Source organism: Ascaphus truei, chromosome 3 (assembly GCF_040206685.1).
Source record: "Ascaphus truei isolate aAscTru1 chromosome 3, aAscTru1.hap1, whole genome shotgun sequence".
Taxonomy (NCBI): domain Eukaryota; kingdom Metazoa; phylum Chordata; class Amphibia; order Anura; family Ascaphidae; genus Ascaphus; species Ascaphus truei.
The window spans coordinates 405,748,519-405,763,320 of NC_134485.1; the positions used below are offsets into that span (position 1 = coordinate 405,748,519).

The following is a 14,802-nucleotide window of genomic DNA, read 5'->3' on the forward strand; positions in this document are numbered from 1 at the left end:
CATAGAGCAAAGTCAATAGGTAAAATAAATTTTAATCTATTCCATAGAAACAGGCACATTGAATCACAATAGGCAGAAGAAGATACACTTACTGGGGGTCTGGGGTTGGCAAACTAACTTTCCTAGTTGAAATGAAGTCTTTAAAGCAGTCAAGTGCTGAAGTGGGGACTTAGAAAACATTCCGGTTTAAAGAGTCCTGCAGCCTTTTTCCTTGCAATCTCAGCAAGGCGTCTCTGGGTCTGGTCCGACCCGTTCCTGCCCTTATGGCAAATTGGACTTCTGGAATCACTTGGGAACACATAGAACCACATAGGAACACATGGCCCACAAAAGAAAGAACAACAGCAGAGAGAGAGAGTTCTGGGATGGCAACTAGCTGTCTTATACACTTCGGGACAGGCAGTCCCACAGCTTGCCCTTCAACCCGTGGCGGGGGAAATTCCTCCCTGGCCACTCACACACTTTGCCAGGTTTGTAAAACCTGGCACCTCTAGCTTCAGCATGGCACTGGGCATGTGCGACAAAACAGCAATCTTGCTTAGTTGTCATGCAAAGCTCCTGCAGGCGGCTCCGCTCCGTCTAGCTTAACCTTTATTATAAAGCTTGGTTACCCCCTCCCCGTCACATCACCAAGATGGACAAAAATTAAATGCTACAAGTGAGCCATATAGCAGGGGAGACTAATGACACTGGCCTCACTGATAGGTAGAAATGTGCCACGCTTCTTGCAAGCATGTAACTTCATCGCTGGTGGTGAAGGTTCAAAATCACTGCATGCATTTTTGAACTAGTAGCAAGCGCGATCAGCTGGAAACCAGGGCGTTCTCTCCTCGGCGAGACGCGCGTCACTCGTTTCAGCTCCCACACTTCCGGGTTGAATCCTCGGATGACAGGAAGCAGCAACACTGGATAGAGCGTCCCTCACAATGAACTCTGCTCACACTATATGTGTGTCTCCGGCGGACCGGTTTCATCAGGAGTTGATTGTAGGACATGTATAACAGTATGGAATGGGAGATTTCGCCGCGGCCATTTTTCCGTGACCAGATGGCCGCTAGAGCTTCGCCATGACTCACCCTGCCGTCGCAGCGGATCTGCCGCTGGAATCCCCGCCGCCAGTTGCTTCTAATGTAAGTTTTATTACGGTTTAGGGTAGAGGTTAATTGGGTTAAATTAAGGGGGTTTAGCACTTAGGATAGGGGGGTAATTGAAAGGGTTTGAGCATTTAAGGTACAGTAGGAGGATTTAGGGTAAGGGCGTAAGGAAAGGCACTTACCGTAGTGGCTCGTTTGGTCACGGAGAAATGGCCGCGACCAAATGTCCTAGACCGTAACAATAAGAGGATAAATCCAAATCAGGCTAAATAACGTGACATTACCTAAATAGGTAACGGGCATCATTTATCCTGATTTTAAAAGGTATCCTCAAAGATAATGATATGCAAAAACAATCGGCGTGAGCAATGATAGCATTGTTATGTTATCTGTAGAAGCACGGGATGCACTAACCAATACACTGCACATGCGCATTGGGATCAATTACATTAGCGTTTTAAGTAACGTGAAATCCAACCTTCTGACGCATGGGTGTTACTTAAATGTAATGTACATGCTCCCGTTAGAATAAAAAAAATAACCCTATAAATACAGTAGGGAATCTTTTAAGCCATTTTAGCCAGGTCCATGCAGGTGTCAAAATGACACAGGAGGCTTCCACCTCTTCTGCTACTGCTGAATTAGCTGCAGGGAGAATAAGGAGTGTGATGTTTACTGATGAGGAGTTAAAACACTCATCACAGCTGAGAAAAACAGGATTTGGGGCAATATCGTAGCCAGGATACATGCCCTTGGGCATACAGTAAAAGCCATGACTATACTCAGGAAGCGATGGTCAAACAGTAGGTGTATAGTCAAGAAGAAACTTGCTGACCATGCTGCCCGGACATGGCGCACAGGAGGGTATTCTCCACAACAGCTCACTCTTTTGAGCTATGAGGAGCGTTTGATGGAAGTAATCTCTCCCTCAGAAGTGCTAAGCCTTCCATCCATGGTGGACACTGCAGAGCTTGAGAAGGAGCAGCCTGGTAAGTAAAAACAAACATCTTACAGTGTATATAAATTACATTTATACATGTGAAATTCTACACTACCTTGTCTATCACACATTATTAGTATTTTTAGTGAATTTCTCACAATATGTTCAATGCCACATGCTTACAAGAAAGATCTCATATTATTCAAGTACAGTATACTACAGGCCAAGTCTTGAATATTACAGCCAATGACCAAAAACTATAAAGTAATTAGTTTATTTAATCCCCATACTTATGTTAACTATTCTGTAATAGATGACATTCAAACACTAGTTTAACAATACTTACAGTTTGATACATACTAAATATGTAATCAAATTCATACACTTAATCAAGGGATATAAACATGTAAAGAAATGTTTGTTTCTTCACACAATAGCAATAGTAATTCATTTATATGTACTCAAAGACTTTAGTACTGAATATATGTCTACTATTTACCTTTTCTGAAGGACACTCAAGCAGACACTTATCTGTGGAGGCTGAAACATCCTTGGAGTAACCAACTGCTGCAGTCCAGGAAGGGGAGGACAGTGTCATTCTCCCCAGTTCCTACAGAGGAGTACATTGCACCATCCTCCACTTATGTGGAACTGTAACGTACGTGCTCACCACAAACCTGGACCAGACTGCGGGGCTGAGGTGGGGATGTGGAAACACCGACCTTAGACCACGAAGCCGGATCCGGGTTGCGAAATCCATAGTCGTACATAGCTTGGTCAGGATTGGAGAAAGCAGGGTTAACGTTATCCAGGCAGGGGTCAAGGCAGGCGGCACAGGAGCGGTGGTCGAAGATACGAGCCGAGGTCGTCATCAGGGAGTACAACGAAGCTGCTACAGCGAAGACCCCCCTTATGCTCCACTTGTAAGTGATGGAAGTAAGGTGGTGACTCATAGCCTGTGTAAGCCTATCAGGGATAGGTACAGTCCATGAGCCCGCCCCTTCCAGAGACTTCCAAGTGGGAGTATCAAACTTAGTTAGTCTGGCTCTGAGGAGAAAGGAGAGAGCACGGGCTGACAGTCTCTCCCATTGTGAGGATGAGCTGGCCCACCCCAGGCATAGGCCTGGGGAACACCAAGACTCAGGGTCCCCTACTATCGGGGTCTGGGACTTCCGAGACCTTACAGCACTGTAAGAGGAATAGCAGTGGCTATCTATTAGGATGCATAATAAAGACCCTTGTTTATATTTCACTTGCCTGAGTGTCAGTTCTTGGGCAGAGTGGAATAAGTATGCAGTGGTGGGAGCTGATCTCCGGAATACCCTGGAGCCTACTACAGCTGGAGGCGCACAGTACCAACTAAGAAGAAGATCAAAAGCCTGTCTTGATCTCAATGAAATGCAGACCGCTCCCAGTCTCATAAACCAACAGGTAAAGCACCACACAGATCATGTAGCAGCATGTAGATCTCCCAGAGGGGGAAAGGCAGGGCTACATAGGCTATTCAAAGAAATGACATTATGATAATCATGGTCTGGCTGTGACTTATGGCAAGTTTATGTGTGATCTATTTATCGTAATGTTATTTCCCTGCTCTAACGTTAATGAAGGTTCCTGGATATGCGATGTTAGGCTGATAACTCATTAACATCTTATTTGCATATGAGTAACTTATAAGTAAGCCTTCTGTCCAAAGATAGCGATACAATATTTTACTGGTTAACTTGAGGGCATCATAACGTTAATCCCCTGGATAAGCATTAGGAGTATCGTTACGATAATTTTGGGTAGCCTCACAAGAAATCATTTAACAGAGCTCTTTGGATCTGCGTCAGAAACTATTACATTTTATTGATATTTTTTATCATTTGTAGGAAGACTTTTTTTCCCATAACATTAACCCAGCGCCCCCTTTTATAATATTATTACTTCTGCATTAACTAACATTTTATACAGACTTGACTGTGTTACATGTCAGCTCAAAGTTTAGATTTGTACTACAGCTTTCTGCATGTATAATCTTTCTCTTGCCAGGCTGAATTACTGTATGATATCCTTATTATACAAATCAAATTATTGTCCAATGATTTTTGTGATATATTTCTGTTGACAGTGGTTCTGCAATCATTTTGCTTACACAGAGCAAATAGTCTTGCTACTAGGAAATCTTTTGAATAGCCTTCAGTAATGCATACTTTCAGTTTTTTGTTTTGTTGCATAAATATACATATTTTGTGAGGGAGATGTTTGTTTAGTACTGGCAGTACTTCAAGACTATGCTTAGTTTAGAATCCATATGTCTTTGAATGCCACTGGATTAAAATGCCTACATTTTATATTGCAGTGTTTTGGCAGAAGGGTTTTAGAAACAACATAGTTGTGTATCCCAGCTGTGTGGAGCATTGATTGCTTCTGCCTAGAGCAGGGATGCTGTCAAGTTGTTCTGTGAGTTGAGTCATCTATTGACAAAGAGCTACCAGCCAGCGAGATACTGCTGTGCAGTTCTGATCTCCCTGCCCCTGCAATGCTTTCCATATACAGCAATAGCTGTCAAAGGACTGTCTACCACTGAGGACTCTGCTAAGAAGTGCAATCCTTTATTAAAACTGTGCAGAGGAAACAGTGCACACCATGCCAACCTGCACATCTCCTTAAGATGAATACATACCTTGCTAAACAGCACAACTACTGCAGTGGGGCTGAGATTGAGAACATTGACTCTGGCAGAAGTTTTTCTACAACCATGTGTGATGCCCACTGTGCCTGTCGTTGGCACCAGCCACCTCCAGGAGATACTCGAACTTTAGCCAACCCATTGCCCATGGGATCACACAGCAGGATTAAGTTTGGAACTCATTGGGACAGTGTGCAGAAAAGCCCCAACATGACACGGGATAAGGTCAAAGGAAATGCAAGGGAATGGTGTTCAGAATGCACCTGCTCCCAAGGCTGGTACAATTCAGTACAGGTGAGCCTTTTTCTGTTAGTGTCCATACACCCAACTACTGTAAATGACAAAAATATTTTTGGTATTGCGCAGTGCCTGTATATTCTGGTTGTTTATATGTATTGTAAACTACTTTTGAATATGACGTGGGGATAGCTATTATGCATTTGCTGTAGTAGTGTTCATGTTAATTATACATAATGTTAACTCTTTAGGGCTGTATTATTAAATTGTTCATTCGTTTTATTTAACTTTTTTTTAGCCAATTTAACTTTGTTATAATAACCTTAAAACAGACAATCAGAAAATAAGTGAAACTACATAACAATCATTCATTCATTCATTCATTCATTCATAATAGAAGGTTTAATTAGTTAAAATAAGTATAAATTATCATTTTCCGGTGTCTATTTCTGTAATTGACACAATTTATCTACTGTAACTATGCCAAGTTTGATTTAAAAAAAGGGGGGGAGGGGTTGATGATCTATTTTAATAGAGGCACATAGACTTTTATTCACTGAGAATCATCCTTCTGCCTTGCATAGAAAGCCATCTAATATCATACTTTGTGTATGAAAGAAGTACCTAACTAAAATATTAGAAAGATTATTTCAATTCTTTTCTAAAATGTTATTGATTTAGTAAAGTTGTATTTACACTTATATTTGCTTCTCATAGCCCTGTATTTTATGTATATTATGCTTAATATTTGAAATAGTAGATTAGAAAAGGAAATCCTTTAGGGTGTGTGAAAGAGGTGAAAGGATTTGTTATACCGGTATGAATAAAACCAGGAATGATTATAGCATTATTGCTAAAATGGTCAATTTTATCCTCAGGAATTCGGTAGTATATTAGGGTTTTAAACTTTCAGCAAACAATTTGGTTTGCTTCACAAACTCTTCTGATAAATAACATATAACAATATGTAATTCAAGAATGCGGAATGCCTCTTGGCATATACAAAATGCAATGCAAGTGTTCGATTCTGTCTTAAGACTCCTTACAGTATGCAGACTAAATAGTTAATAATATTTATTTATACATCTTGGCCCTGTTGTACAGTATGTACAGTATCTCCTTATTTATATAGTGCCCACAGCTGTATTTAGCACTTTAAAAGAAAAACAATACAGTACAGGGAATTGTAGTATAATAAGTGCAACAAATAAGATCATGCAATAGGAAAGGAAATCCCTGCCCCGGAGAGCTTACAATCTGTTAAAGTGTAAAAAGATTCTCTTTTATAAAAAAAATACTGCTAACATTCATTAAAACAATATCTTACAAACCCTGCCTGATAAAAAGTTTACTGATTATAAATCAATATAATCCCAGCCAAATACAAATGTGCACTAGCACAATATAGTACTTTGTTGCAAACTAGTGTTTCCAAAAGTAAACTTCTACTCTTAATTAGCTAGAAAATCCTAACGTGGAACCTTAATTAGGCAAGGTTTTATACCATACTTTTCCCATTTACTGTAGGTGTTTGTGGAAGGGAGCCTGAGTGATCCAACAAAACTTCAGTCTGCAAAAATATCCAATAAAATTAGTATTATGAAGTACAATGTAAACCGGACATATGTTCAGTAATGAACAGTTCCCAATTGTGCGCTACGTGGCTTGAAGAAAGACATTATTTGGTAGATGTTGTGTTGTTTACTGATATAATTATTTCTTTCTTTTCTTCATCTTCTTTCTTCATCTGTTAATCCAAAAACCCAATGGTAAATCCACAACACGATGTTGACTCGTCGGCTTTTTGAGCTCAAATGATGCGTCAAGGCCTTCAAAATGGCCTGTGACGTCACATTTTTTTGGTCAGATGGTACAGCTCCAATCTGATTGGACGCTGTATCATGTGCCCGCCTCTTTTTTTTGTAAAGGATGTGACAGCATCTCCAAGGGAGGTACGTCACATCCTTCAAACCACATGGCCATATAACATGGTTTTAAAGCCAATGGGATTGAAGACAATCCCATTGGTTGCTGTACCATGTGATAGGTTACCTTAGTTCAAAAAGATGTGACATCATCCCTTAAAGGGATTTACAAAAGGAATGGTACCGCAGGCCAGCGGGGACCCACGGCGATACCCGTGGGGACCACCCGAGGGCCCCCAGACACCTTTGGGAACCACCCAAGGGCCCCCAGACACCCGTGGGAACCACCTGATGGCCCCAGACACCCGTGGGAACCATTCAAGGGCCTCCAGACACCCGTGGGAACCACCCGAGGACCCCCTGACACCCCACTGGGACCACCTGGAGGCCCGCAGGGATCACCCGAGGACCCCAAGTTTCGATCTTCACGTCGCCGGTTATTCGCCATTTTTGCAAATCACTGGTATTCGGGGATTTCTGCATACCATGATAGGAACGCTGTAAAAAATGGCCATTAAAAAACCCTGGCAATTTTTTTTCTATTGGAGCTTAGTGCATAGGCTCCATAATGTCCATTCATTTTTTAAGTAAAGTCATGTTATGAGCCCTGATTTACTCATGCTTTGTGGATCTAGCCCTTAGACTTTCCACTTGAGATACAGGATCCTTACAGCTCCCACTGTCCTTTCAATGGTTCTCCAGAATAAATCCACATACCATGCTACCCCTGAGTCTTATTAAAACCTGTAATCCTATTTTATTGCATATCCATCACTGTCCATACTGTTGAAGTGCTATTACAACATAATTGCTTCCTACTATTTTTATTCCACTTGTTAAAATTATTTTAAAAAGGTATACAGGGATATGCCAAATAAGTAAACATGGGAAGGATGTTGATCCAAAGATTAATCTGATTGCCGATATTTTGAGTCAGGAAGCCATTTATTTTTTCCCTTATGAGATTTGATTGAATGAATTTTCACTTGGGGTTTTTGTTTGCCTTCCTCTGGATCAAAAATTTAAGTACAAATAGAGGATAACGTATTTGTCATATAAATTTATTATAGGTTTAACTTGGTGGACATCAGTGACTGACTAATGTTTTTTCCGCCCATAGGCTCGGAGTGGCCCTCCAACCTAGCGTAGTGACATAATGATGCCACGGCCGCATGTAACAACCGGTTGTCATAGCAACACGTTGTCATGTGATGTTGTGGTGTCATTTGACATTGCGCCATCATGACGCGACGCTACAGGAGGGGGACCGCTTCGGAAAAGGTAAAACTCTCACACACACATTGCCGCCCCCCAAAAAATTGACGTTCTAAGCTATAGACTACTGAGCCTTATGGGAAATCCGCCCCTGGTGGACAGATGTCTTTTTTCAATTTCATCTACTACGGCAGCGGTGCACAAAAGGGGGGGCGCGCCCCCCGAGACTTGCTGCGGGAGGGTGGGGTTTACAGAGGCTCCCGCACACTTCCTGAATACATTTAAATGAATGCCGGGGAGCTGCAGGGCGTCTGTAAACTTCTACTTACCTTGTTTCAGACGCTCCTGGTCATGCGTCGCCATTGCCATGCGTAACTACAGTATGTGGCTATTGTAGATGGGTATGCAGAATGACTGGCAAGAGACAAGACATACATGCTTCATACTGTACATTCTATCTTTTTCCACACCACATTTGACAATCTGGTATCAGCTGCTTGTTTTTACAGGTTGTCAATTTGCTGGTAACTTAACGAAGAGAGATATAATATTAATAGTCCGGTAATATCTAAATGGCTTATGCATATACAATATCTTCACTGATGCTGCAAATAAGCAGTTTAAATGAAATTAAAAAGAGGAAACATAAAGACTAATAAAATGTAGGTTTCCTATCTAATATATGGAGAAATATAAATGTCAATGTTATGAATGTCTTAATTAAAGCTATTTGTAATTATAAAAAATACATTGCATGCATATATTCTAGTGTGATTACATTTACTGCAAGTTGCCATCATTTTGGAATTATGTCAACTTGCACTAAATGTAACCACAGTACATTTATATTTTAGCTGTAAACTACTGTACAGTTAAAATATGAGCAAATTAGTATGTTTGACAGCGCATTTGTTCTAATTACTGTTGCTGTTAAAGTAAACATAGAATATTATTATTGTATTGTGTTCTCTGTTTCCTCTTAAAGTAGAAAACATATATCTGAAAAATAAAAACATAAGAAAATTAAAATGATTGCATTTTATTGTGTTTGGAATTAGTATGGCTGCGGTTCGATATTAAAAATGTTGTTTTTTCGCATTGAAATGCTTTACTGCTTTACAAACCCTCAAAGATAATTTCACTTGAATATGGAGTGGATGGGGATCATTTATCAAAGTCTTCTGGCTGCAAAACTGGGGCAACCCCCTGCCACCCCCTCCTCAAAATAATGTATCAAGGACAATTTTTTCCATTCAAACCAATTTTTGCACCAGTTTTTCAGGCAGGAGATTTTGATAAATTATAACCCCCTTTGTATTACAGATTAATAGCTTCTTAACTAAACATGTAGCAAGATTTACTGTCACAGGTGTCGTGTCTGAGAAAGCAAAAAAGCTGCAAATCTGGAGACAGAGTCTGCAGCGGTCACACTGCGGGGGGTCCATGATTCTGCAGAAATTGCTGTTCTGGACCTATAATATTAGTCTGGAAAGATGGGTACACCATCCATTACTCTTTGTGGCTTCTTTCCTTTTATATACAATTTCAGGAGATGCAGTATAAATCAAAAGCTCTCTTAGAGAGCCAGCACCAAGTGTGCACATCTATGTGACCTGAGAGACTGAGCATGTACCCAATATTGAACTACCAGAGGTGACACCCTTTAGAGCCTGGAAAGGGGGGTTACATATGTGTATTTTTTTTTTGTAATGCAAAAAGAGAGACCATGAAAAAGAGGGGGTGGGCGAGACGCGGAACTGCTTCACTGAAAAGCTACAAGGTAACAGGCCTTCCCTATGTTACCACGCTTTATTACAGATTTAGCAAGGCTTACTGTTTGTGTTGCCACGGCCGCCTGCAGTCCCATGACCTTGACAAATATGGGCTGGACAGATTAACACTGCGGGGATCCTATCTGGAAGCACCCCCCGCAGCATGATCACAGCAGACTGTCCCCAGCACTGCCGCCATTTGATTCTTGTTTCCTTACCCTCTGATTGAAACCAGGGACTCCAGACCTGTGTGAACTGTCTACAGCAATCCTGGAGGAAAGCTTTACATTAACATGACATGCCAGACGCTGTTTTTGACCATGTTCATATCCAAAGTATTGGGTTTCCTCTAACAGGTGGCCACATAACATCTGGCTACCATGAGAATGTGTCTAAGGAGTTTGACCGTACAGTATGCCTGGGGAGTTGTGTGAAGGGCCTAACCAGGAAGACCGCCCAAGGCTTGGGCCTCAGTGAAGTATTTACTGTAGTAGGGCATTGACAAGGTTGAACAGCTATCTCCAGAAAGGGGCAATTATGGGGCAAAACCACCAAATGTGAGACAACTAATTATTTTGTCCACACCCTATTAAACTGCACGTGGGGTGTATGCTATTAATGGCATGTAATCTTGCTACAATAGTTTGTACGTGTTCTCCTTGATGAGCATGCATATGGAGTTCTTGGAAGTTGCCAGGCAAATACCTTCCCAGTCCTCATCCTCTAGCAACTCGCCCAACTCCTCTTCCCATTTTGGCATATAGAGTATGCACATTTCTGAATGTACAGCAGGGCCAGGAGTTGTTGGTAAAGTGCTGAGATTAGTAAAAAGCAACTCAAAGTATGTTGTGGTGGCAGTTTGAGGTCTGGTGTGTATTTGCATTATCAAATGCTTGATTTGTAGATGTCTGAATACTTCTTTTTGGCGTAGATTTGTTTGTTCATGTAGTTGTGGGAATTGTTTAATAAAAGAGCCAAAGACTGGTTCTCTTCCTGGTCCCTTCTGATACCCTCTTTTTCCAGTCCGAAAATGCTTGTTCAGGAATGCCAGGGACGATGTCGGGATTGTTAAATAGTGGGATCATTCCTGACCTAACTGATAAGAAAACACAAAACCCCAGCAAGCTCTTTTTGGGAACCCCCACAATATATATATATATATATATAAATATAAGTGTCAAAAAGGAGTGCTATTGAGCGTGGCATATGTATACAACAGACGACAGAGAAGCCCAATGCTACATCCAACATGACAAAAATACACAGTAAAATACTTATATATTCTCTTGAAAAAGGGTAATTTAGTTTAACCCTTTGGTCAAAGCGTTGTAAGCCTGCGAGCCACGACAAGGCAGACACCTGTTCGCAAGTCCTGATAAGAGCATGAATGGGAATTTTAATCTGTCTCATAGAGAAAGAGAGTGTTTGATGGTCAGGTGAAATCTCAGCACGGCTGGTCTATTGTGCCATGTCAGCCATAGTAAGGACTCAATGCTTGCCATTCTGATTTCAGAATGTTCTATATCAACCTAGCCCCTTGATCCTGTGGTGGAGTTAGATAGTAAAAGTTGGCCTACAGTAGTTTGAAGGCTTGATAATATTTAATCAAATCAAGCTCCTAGTTCTGAGGCCCTGTAGAGTGTTGTTTTATTTTTACTATGGGGCATCTACTGCCCCACATCGTTAGAAAATTTTGCCTGTAAAGCTTCCAAGTCTTTGGACGGGACCTGGATCAGCAGAGATCTGATTAGATACATCATTTTCGGGAGAAGATCCATCTTAACTGATGTGATTCTGCCAATCCAGGAAATGTAATATTTACCCCATTCCTCCAAGTCCTTTAACAGATTTTTAATTAGTATTGGGTAGTTTAAAGTATAGAGTTATCCATAATTTTTAGAGATGTTAACCCCCAGAAAGGGGAGAGACAGAGTTCCATGCAAAATCGAAGTTAAGCTTTATTAATTTGGACATATGTTTAGGGAGGTTGACATTGTTCCAGTAACTGGAACAGGTTTTTGGGAGGGAGGTCAGCGGTTTGGTGATTATCATGAGAACACCGTTTGAAAATAATAAAAGCTTATACTCTGTGTCTCCTGGTTTGATTCCTGATATATTGGGGGCTTGTCTGATTGTAGCCATCAGTGGTTCGGTTGATAGGGCAAAGAGCAAGGGAGATAGGGGGCATCCCTGTCTAGTTCTTATGGTGATGTTAAATGGACTGGACATTAGACCTGCATTTGCAATCTTCGCCAAAGGAAAGTGATAAAGCCCTTTAACTTCTTTTAGAAAATATCCACTGAACCACATGTGATCTAGATCACTAGCAAGAAACTTCCAATCTAAATAGTTTGCATGTGGAGTACTGTAGATACACAGTGTATTTGTTAAAGCAACATTTCAAGTTTGTGGAGAAAATATTTCAAACCTTTTCCTTGGAGAAAATGTAACTTCACGTAAGTTTGGGTGCATTACATATCATATCAATAACTCATCTGCCAATTTCAGAAATAAATTCCATGACCTTTGTGTTTTTTCTCTAATGATGTACTACTGTATGAAGATGCCACTTCAACCTGGGAGCTTCTGGAACAAAAAAATATTTTGTAAAGAGGGGTCTATCACTGTTGCAGAGAGTAACAAAGAAAGTAATAACCTAGGAGATCATCAACTGTGTTTTCCATTATTTCAATCAAAAATTGAATTTAGCCTTTGAGACTAATTAAGATATTTTTCTTTTTAAAATAAGATGGTTTCTGTATATCCCTAATGTATACATAAAGTGTGGAGCCTAAACAGTAAAAAAAATGATTGATTTTCAGTATACATCTTCTAGATTGTAGCACTGTTTTACACGTAACTTTTGTGTTTTTTTTCAGGCCAGTCCAGCACCAATAATTGTGAACACAGATACTTTGGATACTATTCCTTACGTAAGCTACTCACCATTTCCCGAAAACACGGTAAGTGACAGCAGAATGGTTTTATTTTTGAAAATTCATTTTCACACAAGACTGCAAAGTTAAGAGCATCTCCTCGGTACATACAGTGCTGTAAAAAAAACACAATTACAGACAAGGGATTTATTTTATATTGTCAGAAGTTACCCCCTGATAAATATCTTTATCTTCTTCTGAGATTCATAAACTTCAGCATCCATGTCTTGGCAGACAAATAAGCTTTTAATTCTTCATAGTTACTTACAGACATATCATATTCACATCAAAAAATATGTGTTCCTTCTAGATGGTAACTCTCGTGACTCATCCTTTCTCTGATGTTTCTCTATTCCCTGATGTTTTTAACTAACAATGCTCTCAGACCAAGTTCTTATACAGAAAATACTACATACCTAGGCATTTCCTATTCTAAGTGTATTTCTGTACAAGGACTTAAGGTGTTTGTCTATCTGACATATAGTATGAATAGCATCTTACATACTGTATAAGGAAGTCGACCTTGTCTAACGTTCAAAGTCCTAAACTTTCACAGAACTAGCCACCAGCAGCTGTCTATAATTTATCAAAAACTATACTTTGGAGGGAAGGTCAGTTTCCAAGTTGGCAGGTCAGTTTCATTTTGCCAGGTTACGACAGATCCAATGTGATCATTCTTCCTGTGATTATACAGGTTAATAAGAATTTTAACCCAGGGAGTGTTAGGACCTGCTACGTTCATGCCTTGAAAGTGGCAGCAGGCTTAACACGCTTTGGCCAAAGGGTTAAACTAAATTACCCTTTTTTCAAGAGATTATATAGGTATTGCACTGTGTATTTTTGTCACATTGGAAGTAGCTTTGGGCATCTTTGTCTGTTTTTTTTGTTGTATACTTCTATTAGCTCCACTTTTTATCACCTACTCCAGGCTGGCGCCAAACAGACCTGTGCGTCTCTAACAGGTGATCACTCTGCTTTTATGTTATTTTATTAGCACAGTATTGAACCAGAGGGTCACCGGAGCTGAACCACATTAATTTCAGCCTGGGGACCCCCTGCTTCACGAGAGGCAGGCTCCGTATGTAGTATTTCCTTAGCTGTAACTGGAAACTACGGGGCTAACACCTTCCCCGTAGGCCTAACCACCCACTCTGGAGCATCTACCCCATCACCCACCCCTTCTATCCCCAATAAACCAGGTACTCAAGTTTAACCCCATTTAACTTATTTTTTCACTATTAACACACCCTAAATTATTTTTTTACAATTACTGTCCCGGCCAAGCTTATTCTAAAGCTTGCCGGGTGCATCGCGGGCTAACCGCGGGGATGCTCTCCGTTTAAAACGGAGTTTCCCGCGCGGCGGCCGCTTCAATAGATAAGCGCTAATGGCGCTTACTATTGAAAGCGCCCGAGGCGCGGGAAAACCGGCCGAAAATGGCCGAAGATAAGCGCGCGACGCCCGCAGCTGTTTTTAAACTGCGGCGGCAGCCGCATTCGTTTTAAACCGCCCGCCACTGTAGATAATATCTCCACTTTATGTAAATTTGATTAATCCAGACCCATATAACTAATCTTCTCTCAAAACTATAGTGTCCTTTAATCTGCAAGGCACCGTTTTCTATTTTGAAATAGTCAGTGATGCATATATAGCAAGTCTGTTTAGTTGATTAAGGATCATACATCAGTAAACATAACAGTACACATATATCTGGCTTTGAAAACAAATAAAATGTATTATTCAGTAAAAAAAAGAGTTAATGTAAAAGAAATTTGTATATTTATCAGTCTATTAGATTCATTTACAGTATAATAACTTGTAGCATTTATTCTGCAGTTTTCAGTGTGCTCAGTTATGTGTCCTACTGTATTTAAGGATATATTCTTAAAAGGACCAAAATGGGATGATGAATCTTAGAAACATTTTGGCTTTCTTTAACCAGACTCTTGTGCAATGTCACTATTTGTTGAGTAAGACCTTCCACATGCAAAGTGACCTCCTCTTCTCCT

General features: G+C 40.5%; 1 protein-coding gene across 13 annotated transcripts in view; it reads left to right on the forward strand.

Annotated features, from left to right (window-relative positions):
* Positions 1-14,802, forward strand: part of DLG2 (discs large MAGUK scaffold protein 2) — a 1,892,764-nt gene that overhangs the window by 1,063,594 nt on the left and 814,368 nt on the right. For 12 of the 13 annotated variants that reach the window (XR_012800043.1, XR_012800042.1, XM_075592575.1 and 9 more), the window contains one exon: positions 12,737-12,820. Coding sequence is in view for 11 of the 13 variants with exons in the window: in XM_075592575.1 (XP_075448690.1) it covers positions 12,737-12,820 (84 nt within the window). In the remaining 2 variants the exon portion in view is untranslated. Of the gene's footprint in view, positions 1-4,359; positions 5,003-12,736; positions 12,821-14,802 lie in introns of those variants that run through there. The other variant, XM_075592571.1, reaches the window with a different exon arrangement.